Source organism: Pyrgilauda ruficollis, unplaced genomic scaffold, assembly GCF_017590135.1.
Source record: "Pyrgilauda ruficollis isolate IOZ18807 unplaced genomic scaffold, ASM1759013v1 scaffold247, whole genome shotgun sequence".
Taxonomy (NCBI): Eukaryota; Metazoa; Chordata; class Aves; order Passeriformes; family Passeridae; genus Pyrgilauda; species Pyrgilauda ruficollis.
The window spans coordinates 661061-674450 of record NW_024523789.1 but is presented as its reverse complement, the minus strand read 5'-3'; the positions used below and the strand labels follow the sequence as shown (position 1 = coordinate 674450).

The 13390-nt window shown below is 47.7% G+C and overlaps 1 protein-coding gene across 3 annotated transcripts; it reads left to right on the top strand.

Moving 5' to 3' along the window:
* Window positions 1–4242: 4242 nt before the first annotated feature.
* ZC3H11A (zinc finger CCCH-type containing 11A) lies at window positions 4243–13071 on the top strand. Of its 3 annotated transcripts, none has more exons than XM_041470475.1 (13): window positions 4243–4455; window positions 4653–4769; window positions 5330–5407; window positions 5671–5781; window positions 6088–6150; window positions 6299–6400; window positions 6745–6810; window positions 7738–8232; window positions 9128–9201; window positions 9345–9648; window positions 10579–10730; window positions 11194–11258; window positions 11989–13071. In XM_041470475.1, exons 1-13 carry the CDS (start codon window positions 4302–4304, stop codon window positions 12263–12265), a joined length of 2058 nt encoding a protein of 685 aa, XP_041326409.1. In that variant the 5' UTR covers window positions 4243–4301; the 3' UTR covers window positions 12266–13071. The 3 variants fall into 3 exon arrangements, with proteins under 3 accessions (XP_041326409.1, XP_041326408.1, XP_041326407.1); XM_041470474.1 differs by lacking the exon at window positions 11194–11258 and adding an exon at window positions 11346–11410 and having other exon boundaries at window positions 5330–5410; XM_041470473.1 differs by having other exon boundaries at window positions 5330–5410.
* The last annotated feature ends 319 nt before the right edge of the window (window positions 13072–13390 follow it).

The window sequence follows — 13390 nt, the reverse complement described above, 5'->3', positions numbered from 1 at the left end:
CCTGGGAATTCCTCCTGCTCTGGGTTGGAATTCCTGATTTTCTCACCCCTCACTCCCAGGATTTCAGTGTTTGCTTCAGCAAAGCGAAGAATTCAGGCTTGAAATTTGATTTTTAACTCCCAAGAGCACTGGGGAAAACGCCTGGGAAAACTTGCAACTTCCACCAGAAGGAGCTCCAGGAGTTTTTAGGAGTAGAATCCCTGGAAAAAAATCTGATTTTGAAGCTCCAAAAGTGAATTTAACCCCGTGGAGATGGAAGAACAGGAGGGAACCCTGCACTTAAATCCTGTTTTATTCCCTTTGTCAAGCAGCCAAAAAAAAAGGAAAAAAACCAATTAACATAAGAACCCAACTTTTCCTCTCTTTATTTTAGATTTGGGAAAATTCCCTGGCCAAAAAAAAATAATATCCTGGGAAAATTCACTAGTGTTTGTGTGAGTAAAAGGTTCCAACTGTTTCTTCTTACGCTGTAAAAAACAATTTCTTTGGGTTTTGTCCTCCCCAAGGAGTCAGAAATCCTTTGCACAGAAATGTCAGCGTGGTAAAATCGATTTTTCTTTGGATTTGAGCTGGTTTGGTTGCGAGGTTGTGTGGAAAATAATCCTAAAAATCAGATTTTTAGAAGAATATCCAAAATTAAAGTGTGATTCACGTGGAAAATAAACGGAATCAATTAATTTTTGGTGGCCCCAAAACCCCCAATCAGCTGCTGGATTGGAGCTAACGATGGATCAATGATGAGGGAGCAGCACAAAATTGGAATATTTCCTAAAAACCCAATTAATTCCCCAAATTCCCAACCAATTCCTGCTTTGCCTTGCCTGAGGGATGGATGAGTTTGTCCCTGAGCTGTCCCCAAATCCCCCTCATCCCAAACCCCCCAAAAATCTCATTTCCCCCCAGTGAGAGCTCGATGTGCCAAAATTCCTGATTTTTTTGCTGCTTTTCTCCTTGTGCTGCCGTCCCTGCCTCTTTTGGGGTGTGTGTGAACACCTTGGGTTTATACACACAAACCTGGGGGGTTTTTTTCTTGCTGTACAGGTCATAAAGACGGGGGAAGGTTTTTGTCTTTTCTTAATAGGTGAAGAAATCTCAGAAGACCCGAAATTGCAACTTACTGAATTAAATAATTAACAAAAAAAATTAAAAAAAAAAAAAATTAGCAATTTCCCCAGCTGTGGAAGATGGAGCCTCATTTTTGCAGCCACTTTGAATCCTGAGTTCATCTTTAAAAAAAAAAGGCGCTGGGGCTTTTTTTTTAAATTTTTTGTTGGTTTTTTTTATGTTTTTTCTTTTTTTTTATTGGAAGAGCTAAAATATCCCTGGCTGTCTCCAGTGTGCCAGATTTGCAATGGACTCAATTCCTCCATTAGTTGTCAGATTGTTCTGAGAGCACCTCAGAGTTTGGAATTGTTGGCTGAGAGGTTCCCTTGGAATTGTCAGGAGGAAAAAAAAAAAAAAACAAAACAAAAAAAAAAAAGGCAAAATTCAAAAATTCTTTCTGCCCCTTTGTTATTCATTCACGGACTCCTTCGGCCTACAGGAGAGGGAACTGCATGGCTGGGAAGATCAAAGCCTGTGCTCACCGTGGCCAGGTGGGTGAGCTCCTGAGTGCCCTGGGGTGGGGGGAAATCGGGGGAAAATCCCCCTGGGATTGGGGGAAAATCAGGGGAAAAATGCCCTGGGATTGGGGGAAAAATCCTCTGGGACTGGGGAAAAATCAGGGAAAAAATCCTCTGGGATTGGGGGAAAAATCCCCTGGGATTGGGGGAAAAATCCCCTGGGATTGGGGAAAAATCAGGGAAACAATCCTCTGGGATTGGGTTTAAAAATCCATTTGGATTAGGGGAAAAATCAGGGAAAAATCATCTGGGATTGGGGGAAAAATCCTCTGGGACTGGGGGAAAAATCAGGGGGAAAATGCCCTGGGATTGGGAGGAAAAAATCCACTAGGATTGGGAGAAAATTGGGGGGAAAAATGCCCTGGGATTGAGGGAAAAAATGCCCTGGGATTGGAAGAAAATTGGGGGAAAAAATGCCTTGGGATTGGGGGAAAATTGGGGGGGAAATGCTCTTCAATTGGGGGGGAAAATCATGGAAAAAATCCACTGGGATTGGGAGAAAATTGGGGGAAAAAATGCCCTGGGATTGGAGGAAAAAATCAGAGAAAAAATCCACTGGGATTGGGGGAAAATCGGGGCAGAAATCCCCTATGACTGGGGGAAAAATCCTCGGGAATGGGATCGGGGAAAAAAATCCCCCTGGAATGAGGGGAGAAAATCCCCTGGGACTGGGGGAAAATGCCCTGGGATTGGAGGAAATTGGGGGAAAATCGGGGGAGAAATCCCCTATGACTGGGAGAAAAATCAGGGGAAAAAATGCTCTTCAATTGGGGGGAAAAATCAGGGAAAAAAATCCACTGGGATTGGGAGAAAATTGGGGGAAAAAATGCCCTGGGATTGGAGGAAAAAATCAGAGAAAAAATCCACTGGGATTGGGGGAAAAAATAGGGGAAAAGAATCCCCTGGGATTGGGGGAAAATCGGGGGAGAAATCCCCTATGACTGGGGGAAAAATCAGGGGAAAAAATGCTCTTCAATTGGGGGAAAAAATCAGGGAAAAAAATCCTCGGGGAATGGGATCAGGGACAAAAATCCCCCTGGAATTAGGGGAGAAAATCCCCTGGGACTGGGGGAAAATGCCCTGGGATTGGAGGAAAACTGGGGGAAAATCCTCTGGAATTGGGGAGAAATCCCCCCTGGGATTGGGGAAAAAAATCCCCTGGATGTGGGGAAAAAAAATCCCCCTGGGATTGGGGGGAAAATCCCCTGGGATCTGGGAATGGGATGGGAGAAAAATCCCTAGGGACTGGGGAATGGGATCAGGGGAAAATCCGTTTGGGATCAGGGAAAAAATCCCTTAGGATTTGGAGAAAAATCCCCTTGGATTTGGGAAAAAAAATCCCCTGGGATTGGTATTAATAGTGTAATATGAAATAATAGATGGTAATAATGATATTAAAGTATTGATTTGCTTTATTATTAAAGCATTCCTGTATTATTGATAACTCCAAATTGCACCTGGTTTTTGAAGGAGTGCCTCTCTTTTGGGTCACCCCCTAATTTTTTGGGTCACCCCCTAATTTGTCTCTAAGTCAAGTCCCAGAACTGTTACTAAGGTCACAGATTAGGTTTTATTCTGACAAAATCCCTGCAGTTTTGCCCAAATCTCACTAAAAATTTGTTTCAAAAACGAAATTTTCAACAAATTGAGCTTCATCTTTATGCCCAGCTGATTTCCACTCGCTCCCTCCTCCCAAAACCAAATCAATGAATAGGAAACAACTCTAAAACCCCCAAATTTTACTCCGCAGGGTTACTTTTAAAAAGCAGCTGTCAGAGCTAAGGCAGGAGAAGCCTTTAGAAGCCAATTGCTGGCCAGGCTGGAGGAGCAGAGCCTGAGCAGAGAGCGAGGAGCCAGCCCAGCATGTCCAGCCAGGGGGACGACTGCTACTTCTACTTCTACTCCACCTGCAACAAGGTGAGAGCAGCCCGGGCTCACTGCTGCTGGGCTCTGGGCAGGGCCAGGAGGAAAGCATTTGTCCATTGGTTCATTATTGATTATTGGTTCACTGTTCAGCTCCAGTTCTGAAATCTGGGGTTTGTTCTCTGTCTGACTCATTTGTTTGTTAGTTTGTGTGCCTTTCCCATCCCATTTTATCCCATTTGTTTTAACCCATATCCTTTTCCCATCCCATTTTTAACCCATATCCTTTTCCCATCCCCTTTTTAACCCATATCCTTTTCCCGTCGGGGTCGTGGGTTGTGGGTCGGGGTGGGGGGGGTTTAGGTGGAGTTTGGTGGGGTTTAGGTGGAGTTTGGGGGGGTTTAGGTGGAGTTTGGGGGGGTTGAGAGGGTTTTAAGTGGAGTTGAAAGAGTTAAAAATGGAATTTTAAAGAGTAAAAATGGAGTTTTAAGTGGAGTTGAGATGAAGCTAAAAGTGGAGTTTTGAATGTTTGGAAATGTCCCTTCAGGCATTGTGGAAATCCAGGTTCAAGGAATTCAGGAATCTTTAATCCCTCTCCATGGCTTTCAAAAATCAAAAGTGTGGATTTTCCCTTGGAGGCTGAAAAAAGCTGCCAGTTTCCTCTTTTCCTTTAATCCCTTTATGGGTTTGGAATCCAGAACTGAATCCAGCAGTGTTTTGTTCTCAAATTTTCAACTTCAGGCTCAAAATCTGGGCTATTTTTCCTTTGCAGCCACTCTCCCAAGCCCCCCTGAGGCTGCAGAGGACGAGGTGAAGATGGTGCAGCTGCAGCAGAACAAACTCTCCGTTCAGTCCAACCCCTCCCCGCAGCTCAGGGGGGTGATGAAGGTGGAAAACTCTGAGAATGTGCCCAGTCCCACCCATCCCCCAGTGGTCATCAACGCTGCAGATGATGATGAAGATGATGATGGTGAGAAATCTTGAGTTTATTTCAAATATTTCTGCTTTAAATCGAGAGGGAAATCACAAAATTGGGGGTTTAAGCTGCAGGGAAAAGTGATAATTTTTTTGTTGCTGTTGAAATATTAAACCACCTAAAAATAAAACATTTTTACTAAATCCCTACTGCATAAATAATTTCATTTTGGGTTTGATTTTCCCTTCCAGACCAGCTTTCTGAAGAAGGAGAAGAAACCAAAACCCCAGTCCAGCCCCCACCCACAGAAACCCACAATGGCCTGAGGGTGATTTCCACCAGGAAATCCAATCCCAGTGCAAAGCAAGGTATTCCAAGGGCTGCAGGGGGACAATTCCACCTTCAACAGCAAAATATTCCTGAAGGAAAACAGAGCCCAGGGGTGCTGAGTGGAATCCAGGAGTTCATTCCCACCTAAGCAGGGAAAAGCCTCCTGGTTTGGATTTGTGGGACAAAATGGAACAAAAGTGGAGTTTGGTGGGGCTTAGGTGGAGTTTGGGGGAGGTTGAGAGAGGTTTAAGTGGAGTTGAAAGAGTTAAAAATGGAATTTTAAAGAGTAAAAATGGAGTTTTAAGTGGAGTTGAAATGGAGTTGAGATGAAGCTCAAAGTGGAGTTTTGAATGTTTGGAAATGTCCCTTCAGGCATTGTGGAAATCCAGGTTCAAGGAATTCAGGAATCTTTAATCCCTCTCCATGGCTTTCAAAAATCAAAAGTGTGGATTTTCCCTTGGAGGCTGAAAAAAGCTGCCAGTTTTCCAAAATCCCACCTGTTCTGGGGCTTTTTTACTCCTGGGGAGAGTTGGGAGGGTTTATTCCCAATATTCTGGGAAGGATTCACCCCAATTTCCTGAATATTCTGTGCTTCCAGATGACAACTTAAATTTTGGAATAAAAACCTTGGAAGAGATCAAACTGAAGAAACTCAAGGAAAAAGCCAAAAAACAAGGTGGTGAGTTAATATCCCTAAAATCCCTCCTTATCTTCCTCCTTCTGTTCATTCTTGACTTTAATCCTGATTTTCCTTGGATAATTTGCAAGGAAATTTTCAAAGGAATTAATTTTCTTTGCAAATTGGGAGATCCTGCAAGGACAAATTCACTTTTTTTTTTTTTTAGAGGGGCTACACTGGCATGTGGCAGCTGGTTTTCCTGCCTGGAATTCCAATGAAAATTCCTAAATATCCTGATTTTTCCTTGTTTTTCCATGCAGAAGGTCCTTCAGGAGTGGCTGTGGATCCTCTCCAAGCCCGGAGCATTCCTGTGCCAGAGAAGGAAAATGTCAGGACAGTGCTGAGAACTGTGACCCTTTCCTCCAAGGAAGGTAATCCCAAATCCCAAAATTCCCATCCCACACCCCCTAAATCTAATCACTGATCATTAGGATAATTATCCTAATAATCCTGAGATGCACTGCTGCCTTTTCTGGTTTGAGTTTTAAAGGTTGTGTTGGAAAAGTTGGGAATTTTTGTAGCTGCTGGCTTTGGTTTGGATTAAAACCAGTTTTATCATTAAAACCAATTTCCCTCCCAGTCCTTCTGTAATTCCCGTGCTTTGGCAGCCAGAAAATGGCATTTTTTTGGGATAAGGGGATTTTTTGATGCACTGAAAGGATTGTTCTTTATTTTAGGGGAGGACCCTGTGATCCAACTGAATCTTCCTGACAGACTGGGGAAAAGGAAAACCGTCATGGGTGAGAGCTTTTTGTGAAATATTTACATCAAAACCAGCAAATTCTCTCAGCAACAAAAAACCAAAACCATTCCAGATTCATCTGGGAGGATCCAGGTTCCTGCAGAGGAATATTCTGAAATAATTTCTCATTTTGTGTCTTTTTGAAGGTGGAAAAACTTTCCTTCCCCTGAGGAGGAACGTTGCTGACAGGCTGGGGAGGAAGGCAGAGCTGCAGGAAAACTCTGAAAAGGCCCCAAAAAGAGGCACAGGTACCAAAAGCACCTGGATTTCCCAGCTGGAATTTGTGTCCAGCTGTTCTGGTGGGATTTTCTGGCCAGTTTTTCCCTTTGGATTTTCTGCTTGGGATTCTCTGTCCAGCTTTTCTGCTTGGGCTTTTCCCTTTGGGATTTTCTGTCCAAGCTTTTCCCTTTGGGATTTTCTGTCCAAGCTTTTCCCTTTGGGATTTTCTGTTCCTCCTTTCTTCTCCTGCTTATTTTTGGTTGAGGGGTCAAGGTCACTCTGAGTCCCACTGAGGTGCTCTCCTGTCTCATTCCCCACCCAAAATTGGGATTTTTGCCACTTTTTTCAACTTTTTCTCTTGTTTTTTTTTTAGTTCAAGTCCTGAAGTCCCTGAAGGAGAGGCTGGGGCTGCCCTCTGAGCAGAGCAGCACTGAGACAGGTAAAAATTGCATTTGAAATATTCCTTCTTTTTTTTTTGTTTTGTTTTTATTTTTTTTCTTCCCAAGAACTCCCATGCAGCCTTAAATTGTTAATTTTAAAGGAAAACTGGCTCTGATTTTCCAAACCCAGGTGGTTTAAAGGAGGGGGAGGAATTTATTGTTCAGGGAATTGGGATTGTTCAGCCTGAAGAGGAGGAATTTTGGGGTGATCTCGTTGTGGCCTGAAGGAAAGATGGAAAGGGAATATTCCCAAGGAATGGAGGCACAGGATGAGGGGAATGGCTGCAGACTGATGGGGTTGGATGGGATTTTGGGAATGAATCCTTCCCTGGGAGGGTGGGGAGGGTCTGGGATTGAATTCCCAGAGGAGCTGTGGCTGCTCCATCCCTGGGAGTGTCCCAGGCCAGCTTGGAGAGTGGATAAAAAGGATAAAATGGGTAAAACAGGTAAAATGGCAGCATGGGATGGTGGGAGGTGTCCCTGCCCATGGCACTGGATGATCCCTCCCATCCCAACCCATTCCAGGATTCCCTGGGCTGCTTTGTATGGGATATTGGGAATAAATCCCTCCCTGGAATTCCCAGGGAATCCGTGGCTGCCCTTGGAGCACCCTGGGACCACAGGGTGGGAATGGGATGATCCTTAGGATCTTCCAACCCAAACCATTCCAGGATTCCATAAAAAAATCCCAATTTCAGGACTCCAGACTCATTCCCAGAGAATCTGTGGCTGCCCCATCCCTGGAGTGTCCCAGGCTGGGTTGGAGCAGCCTGGCACAGGGAAAAGTGTCCCTGGATGATCCTCAAAGTCCTCCCAACCCAAGGAGCACTGAGAGCCCTCAATCCCAAATTCCCTCAGTGCTGGGAGCAGTTCTGGAGGCTTTTCCCCCTCCTGGATCTCTTTCATTCCTGGGTTGGATTTTTCAGACAAAGCTGCCAAACCCATCGAGGAGATCCGGGTGAAAACCCTTGAGGAAATCCGCCTGGAGAGAGCCAACCAGAGGAGAGGAGAACCCCCAGCCAAAATCCCAGGAGAAGGAAGGAAAACTGAAGATCCAAATTCAGGAGCAAAACCCTCCCCTGCTGCCCGCAGCAAATCCCTGACTGGAGCCCTGGTGGAAAAAAACCACAAGAGGCTGGGAGAGGAGAAGGAAAAACCCGAGGAATTCAGCAGCAGGGCCAAAAGTGAGGCAGATCCCAGGAAACAGAACATTCCTGCTCCAGCTGGGGCAGGCAGGGTGCAGCTGGCAGAGGCTGGAAGAGCCAAAGGAGCTGGAGAAGTTCGGATCAAAACCCTGGAGGAGATCAAGAGGGAGAAGGCGCTGAGGCTGCAGCAGAGCGGGGAGAACCTTCCTGCTGCTGCTGCCCCGCCTGAGGCTGCCCTGAGGGGCAGGAAACTGCTCAGGGTCACCAAGCTGCTGGGTGAGAGGGATTCCTGGGGTTGGGATTGTCCTCAGGGGTTGGGGTTGGCCCTGGGGGTCGGGATGGGCCCTGGGATTGGGATTGGGATTGGCCCTGGGGGTTGGGATTGCCCTGAGGTTGGGGTTGGGATTGTCCTCAGGGGTTGGGATTGGCCCTAGGGGTTGGGATTGGCTTTGGGATTTGGGGTTGGGATTGGCCCTGGGATTTGGGATTGGGATTGTCCTCAGGGGTTGGGGTTGGGATTGGCCCTGGGGGTTGGGATTGTCCTCGGTGGTTGGGATTGTCCCTGGGAATTCTGCTTCTCCTTGAGCATTCTGCTTTCCACCTGGGGTTGGGATTGGCCCTGGGGGTTGGGATTGGGATTGTCCGTGGGAGTTCTGCTTCTCCTTCAGAATGCTTTCCACCTGGGAATTCTGATTGTTCTTGGAAATTCTGATTCTCCTGGGAATCGGGATTGTCCTTGGGGATTGGGATTGTCTGTGGGGGTTGGGATTGTCCTTGGGAATTCTGCTTTGCACCTGGGAATTCTGATTGTTCTTGAGAGTTCTGATTGTCTTTGGGAATTGTGCTTCCCCCTGGGAGTTGTGCTCCTCCTTGGAAATTCTGCTTTCCCCTGGGAATTGTGATGCAATTTCCCTCTTTTTTTTCTGCCCTGGATTTGTGTGCTGGAATCTTCCCAGTGCTGGAATCCATCCCATTCCCCTCTGGAATATTGTTTGGGAAGGATTTATCAATTTCTGAGCATTAACAATAATAATAATAATAATAATACTCCATGGTGGGACTGAAGGAGAGAGAAAATCCTGCAGGAATTGCTTCCTGTTAATACAAATAGGGAAATAACCCCCCCAAGAAAACAAAAAACCAATTTTTGGATGTTTTTCTTGGTTTAAAGCACCTGGAAGAGAAGAAAAAATGATCGTGGAGCTGAACAAACCTTCCCCCAAAAATGGCTCTGCCCCTGCTGAGGTGAGGCTGAACACGTTTGTAACAAAACATTTCACGTTTCTGATCAGTCCCTCCCATTTCTGATCAGTCCCTGACACTTCCATAGGTTTTTATCCATAAATTTTTCCCCTAAGAACCCTCTTGGTGTGTTTTTCCCCTGTCAGAATTCAGGGAATTCTGGAATTCAGGTGAAGAGCCTGGAGGAAATCATGTGGGAGAAACGGCAGCAGAAACAACGGCAGGAGGAGAAACTGCAGCAGGGAGCTGGGGCAATTCCAGCTGAAAACCAGGAAAAAATCCAGGATAAAAACCAGGAAAAAACACCAGGATCAGGGAGCCCCGAGGCTGCTGTGGGGCCAGCCCAGCTGGGCAGGAGGAGAGGGGGAAAACCCGCCGAGGATGGAGTGGGAACCCCAGAGAAGGAGCCAGGGAAAAAGGGAGCTCAGCTGCCCGAGAGGAGAGGCAGAGGTGGGGCTGGGGTGTGGGAAGGGGCTGGGTGGGGCTGGGGGTTCCTGGGAATGTTCTGGGTGGGGTTGGGAATGTTCTGGGTGGGGTTGGGGTTTAGGGGAATGGTTTGTGGGAATGGTCTGGGGTTGGGGTTTGTGGGAATGGTCTGGGACTTAGGGTTCCTGGGAGTGTTCTGGGGTTTGGATTTGTGGGGATGTTCTGGGGTTGGGGTTTAGGGGATGGTCTGGGGTTGGGAATGATCTGTGTGGGGTTGGGTGGGGTTTAGGGAATGGTCTTTGTGGGAATGCTCTGGGGCTGGGGTTTAGGGAATGGTCTGTGTGATGTTGGGGTTTAGGGAATGGTCTGTGTGGGGTTGGGAATGTTTTGTGTTCTCTGTGGGTTTTGTGGGAATGTTCTTTGTGGGGTTGGGGTTTAGGGGAATGGTCTGTGTGGGGTTTGTGGGAATGGGCTGGCGCTGGGAGTTCCTAGGAATGTTCTGGGGTTTGGATTTGTGGGAATGTTCTGAGGTTGGGGTTTAGGAGAATGCTCTGGGACTGGGGTTTGTGGGAGTGTTCTGTGTGGGGTTTGTGGGAATATTCTGGGGTCGGGGTTTATGGGAATGTTCCTTTTGGGATTGGGGTTTGTGGGAATATTCTGGGGTCGGGGTTTATGGGAATGCTCATTTTGGGATTGGGGTTTGTGGGAATTCTCAGTGTGGGGTTGGGATTTATGGGAATGTTCCATGTGGGGTTGGGATTTTGGGAGCTCAGCTGCCCGAGAGGAGAGGCTTCATAAAGAGGTGGGGACTTGATAAAGGGGTTTGATTGGTAAAGGGGTTTGATTGATAAAGGGGTTTGATTGATAAAGGAAGGGATTTGATTGTGGAAGGGATTTGATTGCTGAAGGAAGGGGTTTGATGGATAAATTTTCCCTCCTTTCCCTCCATCCCAGCCAAATCCAAGGTGTGCCTGAAGCCTCTGGATGCCAAAGCCCCTCCCAAGCAGCCCCTGAAGAGGAAGGGCCCCGAGGGCGACGCCCCTGCTGTGGTGGCAGTGAAGCCACTCAGTGCCACCAGCGGGGACACCCAGGAGCCCCCAGCCAAGGTGAGGCCCCAAATCCCCCCAAATTCCCAAAATAATCCTGGAAAACTGAAATTTTCTCCATCTGTCCCAGCCCTTTTCACCCCAGAACTCTCAGGGGCAGCACATTCCTGCTTTGGAGGCATCTCCAGAATTCCCTGCTGGGATTTGGGAATATTTTGTCCTTTCCAAGGCAAAAATTCCTTAAAAAAAACCCAAATTCCTCATTTCTGGAATGCTCTTCTTCAGGTGAAACACAAAAGGAAGAATCTCCTAAAATCTGGGATTTTTTAGATCCTAAAAATTCTCAGGTTCTCCAGAATTCCCTGCTGGGATTCGGGAATATTTTGTCCTTTCCAAGGCAGAAATTCCTTTTAAAAAAAACCCTGAATTCCTCATTTCTGGAATGTCCTGCTTCAGGTGAAGCAGAAGAGGAAAAATTTGGGATATTTTAGATCCTAAAACTTGTTCTGCTCCTCATTGTCAGGTTGTTCCCCCTTCTCCAGAGGACAGCCCGGGCTCCAACCCTCGGAGGGAGAATTCCCAGGGCAGGTAACCCCAATCCCAAATCCCAAATTCCCTTCTGGAAAAATTTGGGATATTTTAGATCCTAAAACTTGTCCTGCTCCTCATTCTCAGGTTGTTCCCCCTTCTCCAGTGGACAGCCCAGGCTCCAACCCTCGGAGGGAGAATTCCCAGGGCAGGTAACCCCAATCCCAAATTCCCTTCTCCCTCCTGCCCCCAGGGATGGGAAGTGGGGTGGGGGAAATCCCAAAATCCTACAGAGGAGCCCTTAATTGCAATTAATGTCTGTGAGCTGCTCTGGGGTTCTACAAATGCTGCACTTGGGCTCCCCAAAAACTGATCCTGGACTCCCTAAAACTGATCCTGGACTGCAAAACTGATCCTAGACCTCACAAAATTGATCCTGGACTTCCCAAAACTGATCCAGAGCCCCAAAATTGATCCTGAACTTCCCAAAACCAACCCCAGCCCCCCAAAACAAATCCAATCCCAACCCCCCCAGACCAATCCAGGACTCTCCAAACTCAATCCAGGACTTCCTAAAACTAATCCCAGCCCCTCCAAAGTCAATCCAGGACTCCCCAAAGTCAATCCAGGACCCCCCCAAAACCAATCCAGGACTCCACAAACCAATCCCAACCCTTCCAAAACCAGTCCAGGACCCCCCAATCCCGACCCCAGCCCTCCCCAATCCCCCGTCCAGCCTCAGCCCCCTCGGGCTCTCCCCACTGACTCCTGCCTTCTCTGCTCTGCCCAGCCCCGAGCTGCAGCCTGGCAGCCAGGGGCATTCCCTGGCACACTCGGAGGGGTCTGGATCTTCCTCCTCGTCCTCCTCCTCCTCCCTGGAGGCTCCCCTGAAGCTGCGGCGCCTGAGCTCGGCCGGCGCCGCCAAGGCCGCGCTCTCGGTGGAGGACGACTTCGAGAAGCTCATCTGGGAGATCTCTGGGGGAAAACTGGAGGCAGAAATCGACCTGGATCCAGGGAAGGACGAGGATGATCTCCTGCTGGAACTGTCAGAGATGATTGACAGCTGAGAGGGGAGGTTTTGGAAAAAAAAAAACACCCAGGAAAAAAAAGACGCGACACCAAAAACAAAAAACCCTGAAAAAGCAAAATTTCCTCCTCACATCCCACAGAAATCCTGTAAATGTTGTTGGATCCGTGGAGGAGATCCTTGGCCAGCTGCAAGCACAGCTGGGTTGTTAGGATTAGGCAGAGTCTGCTCTCAGTTATCCCAAAATCCCGGGCTGGGTTTGTCCGGCGCTCCTCCCCGCGGCACAGGAGCGCCCCGAGGGGCCCAGATCCCATCTCCAGAGCTCCCTCCTGGACTGAGAATCCCAAAAAAGCCTGGAGTTACTGTGTCAACTCTGGAAGCCACGGATGGACTCGCGTTTGGGGGGAATTCGGGGAAAAGAGGGAAAGTCTGAGGCAGGATTTTGGACCAAAGCCTGCCAGGGTGAGCCTGGCTCGGGATGATCTGGGGGATTGTTTTTTTTCCTGGGATCCTGCCACGAGGGAAAGCAAAATTCCTCCTGGAATTGGGGGGAAGGGAGCATTGCTTCAAGTGCCTCTGCGTTCTGAGGATTTCTCCCTGCAGGATTTCTCCCACATCCAGCTGGGAAGGGGAAAAAAAAAAAAAAAAACACCTGGAATGTTCCCCCTTGGCTGCTTCCCTCCTTTCCAGCCCCTTGGAGATGGGATTGCCTGGAATCCCCCTGGGGTTTGTTTTTTCATTTTGTTTTGGGGTTGTTTTTTGGGGGTTTTTTTTCTGTAAATATTTTATTCTTCCATTTTATATTTGTATGATTCTATTTAAGGGATTAAAGGTAGGCTGCTCACTGCCGTGTTTGTGGGGTTTGGGGTTTTTTTTTAAGGAATGGCGTCAAACAGCTTGGGAATGCTGAGTGTTAATTGGGAATTAATGAGGCACAGGAGAGGGGCTGGAAAATCCTGAGGGAGCCGGGAAGGGTTTGGTGGAAATCTTGAGGGAAATGGGAAAGGTTTGGAGAGTCCTGAGGGAGCCGGGAAGGGTTTGGAGAGTCCTGAGGGAGCTGGGAAGGGTTTGGAGAGTCCTGAGGGAGCTGGGAAGGGTTTGGAGAGTCCTGAGGGAGCTGGGAAGGGAATGAAGAGTCCTGAGGGAGCTGGGAAGGGTTTGGAGA

Coding starts and splice junctions, on each gene's coding strand:
- ZC3H11A (XM_041470474.1), top strand. CDS start 4,302: ATGGTGCAGCTGCAGCAGAACAAACTCTCCGTTCAGTCCAACCCCTCC. Junction 4,456..4,652: donor TGATGATGAAGATGATGATG/GTGAGAAATCTT, acceptor TTTCCCTTCCAG/ACCAGCTTTCTGAAGAAGGA. Junction 6,811..7,737: donor GCAGAGCAGCACTGAGACAG/GTAAAAATTGCA, acceptor TGGATTTTTCAG/ACAAAGCTGCCAAACCCATC.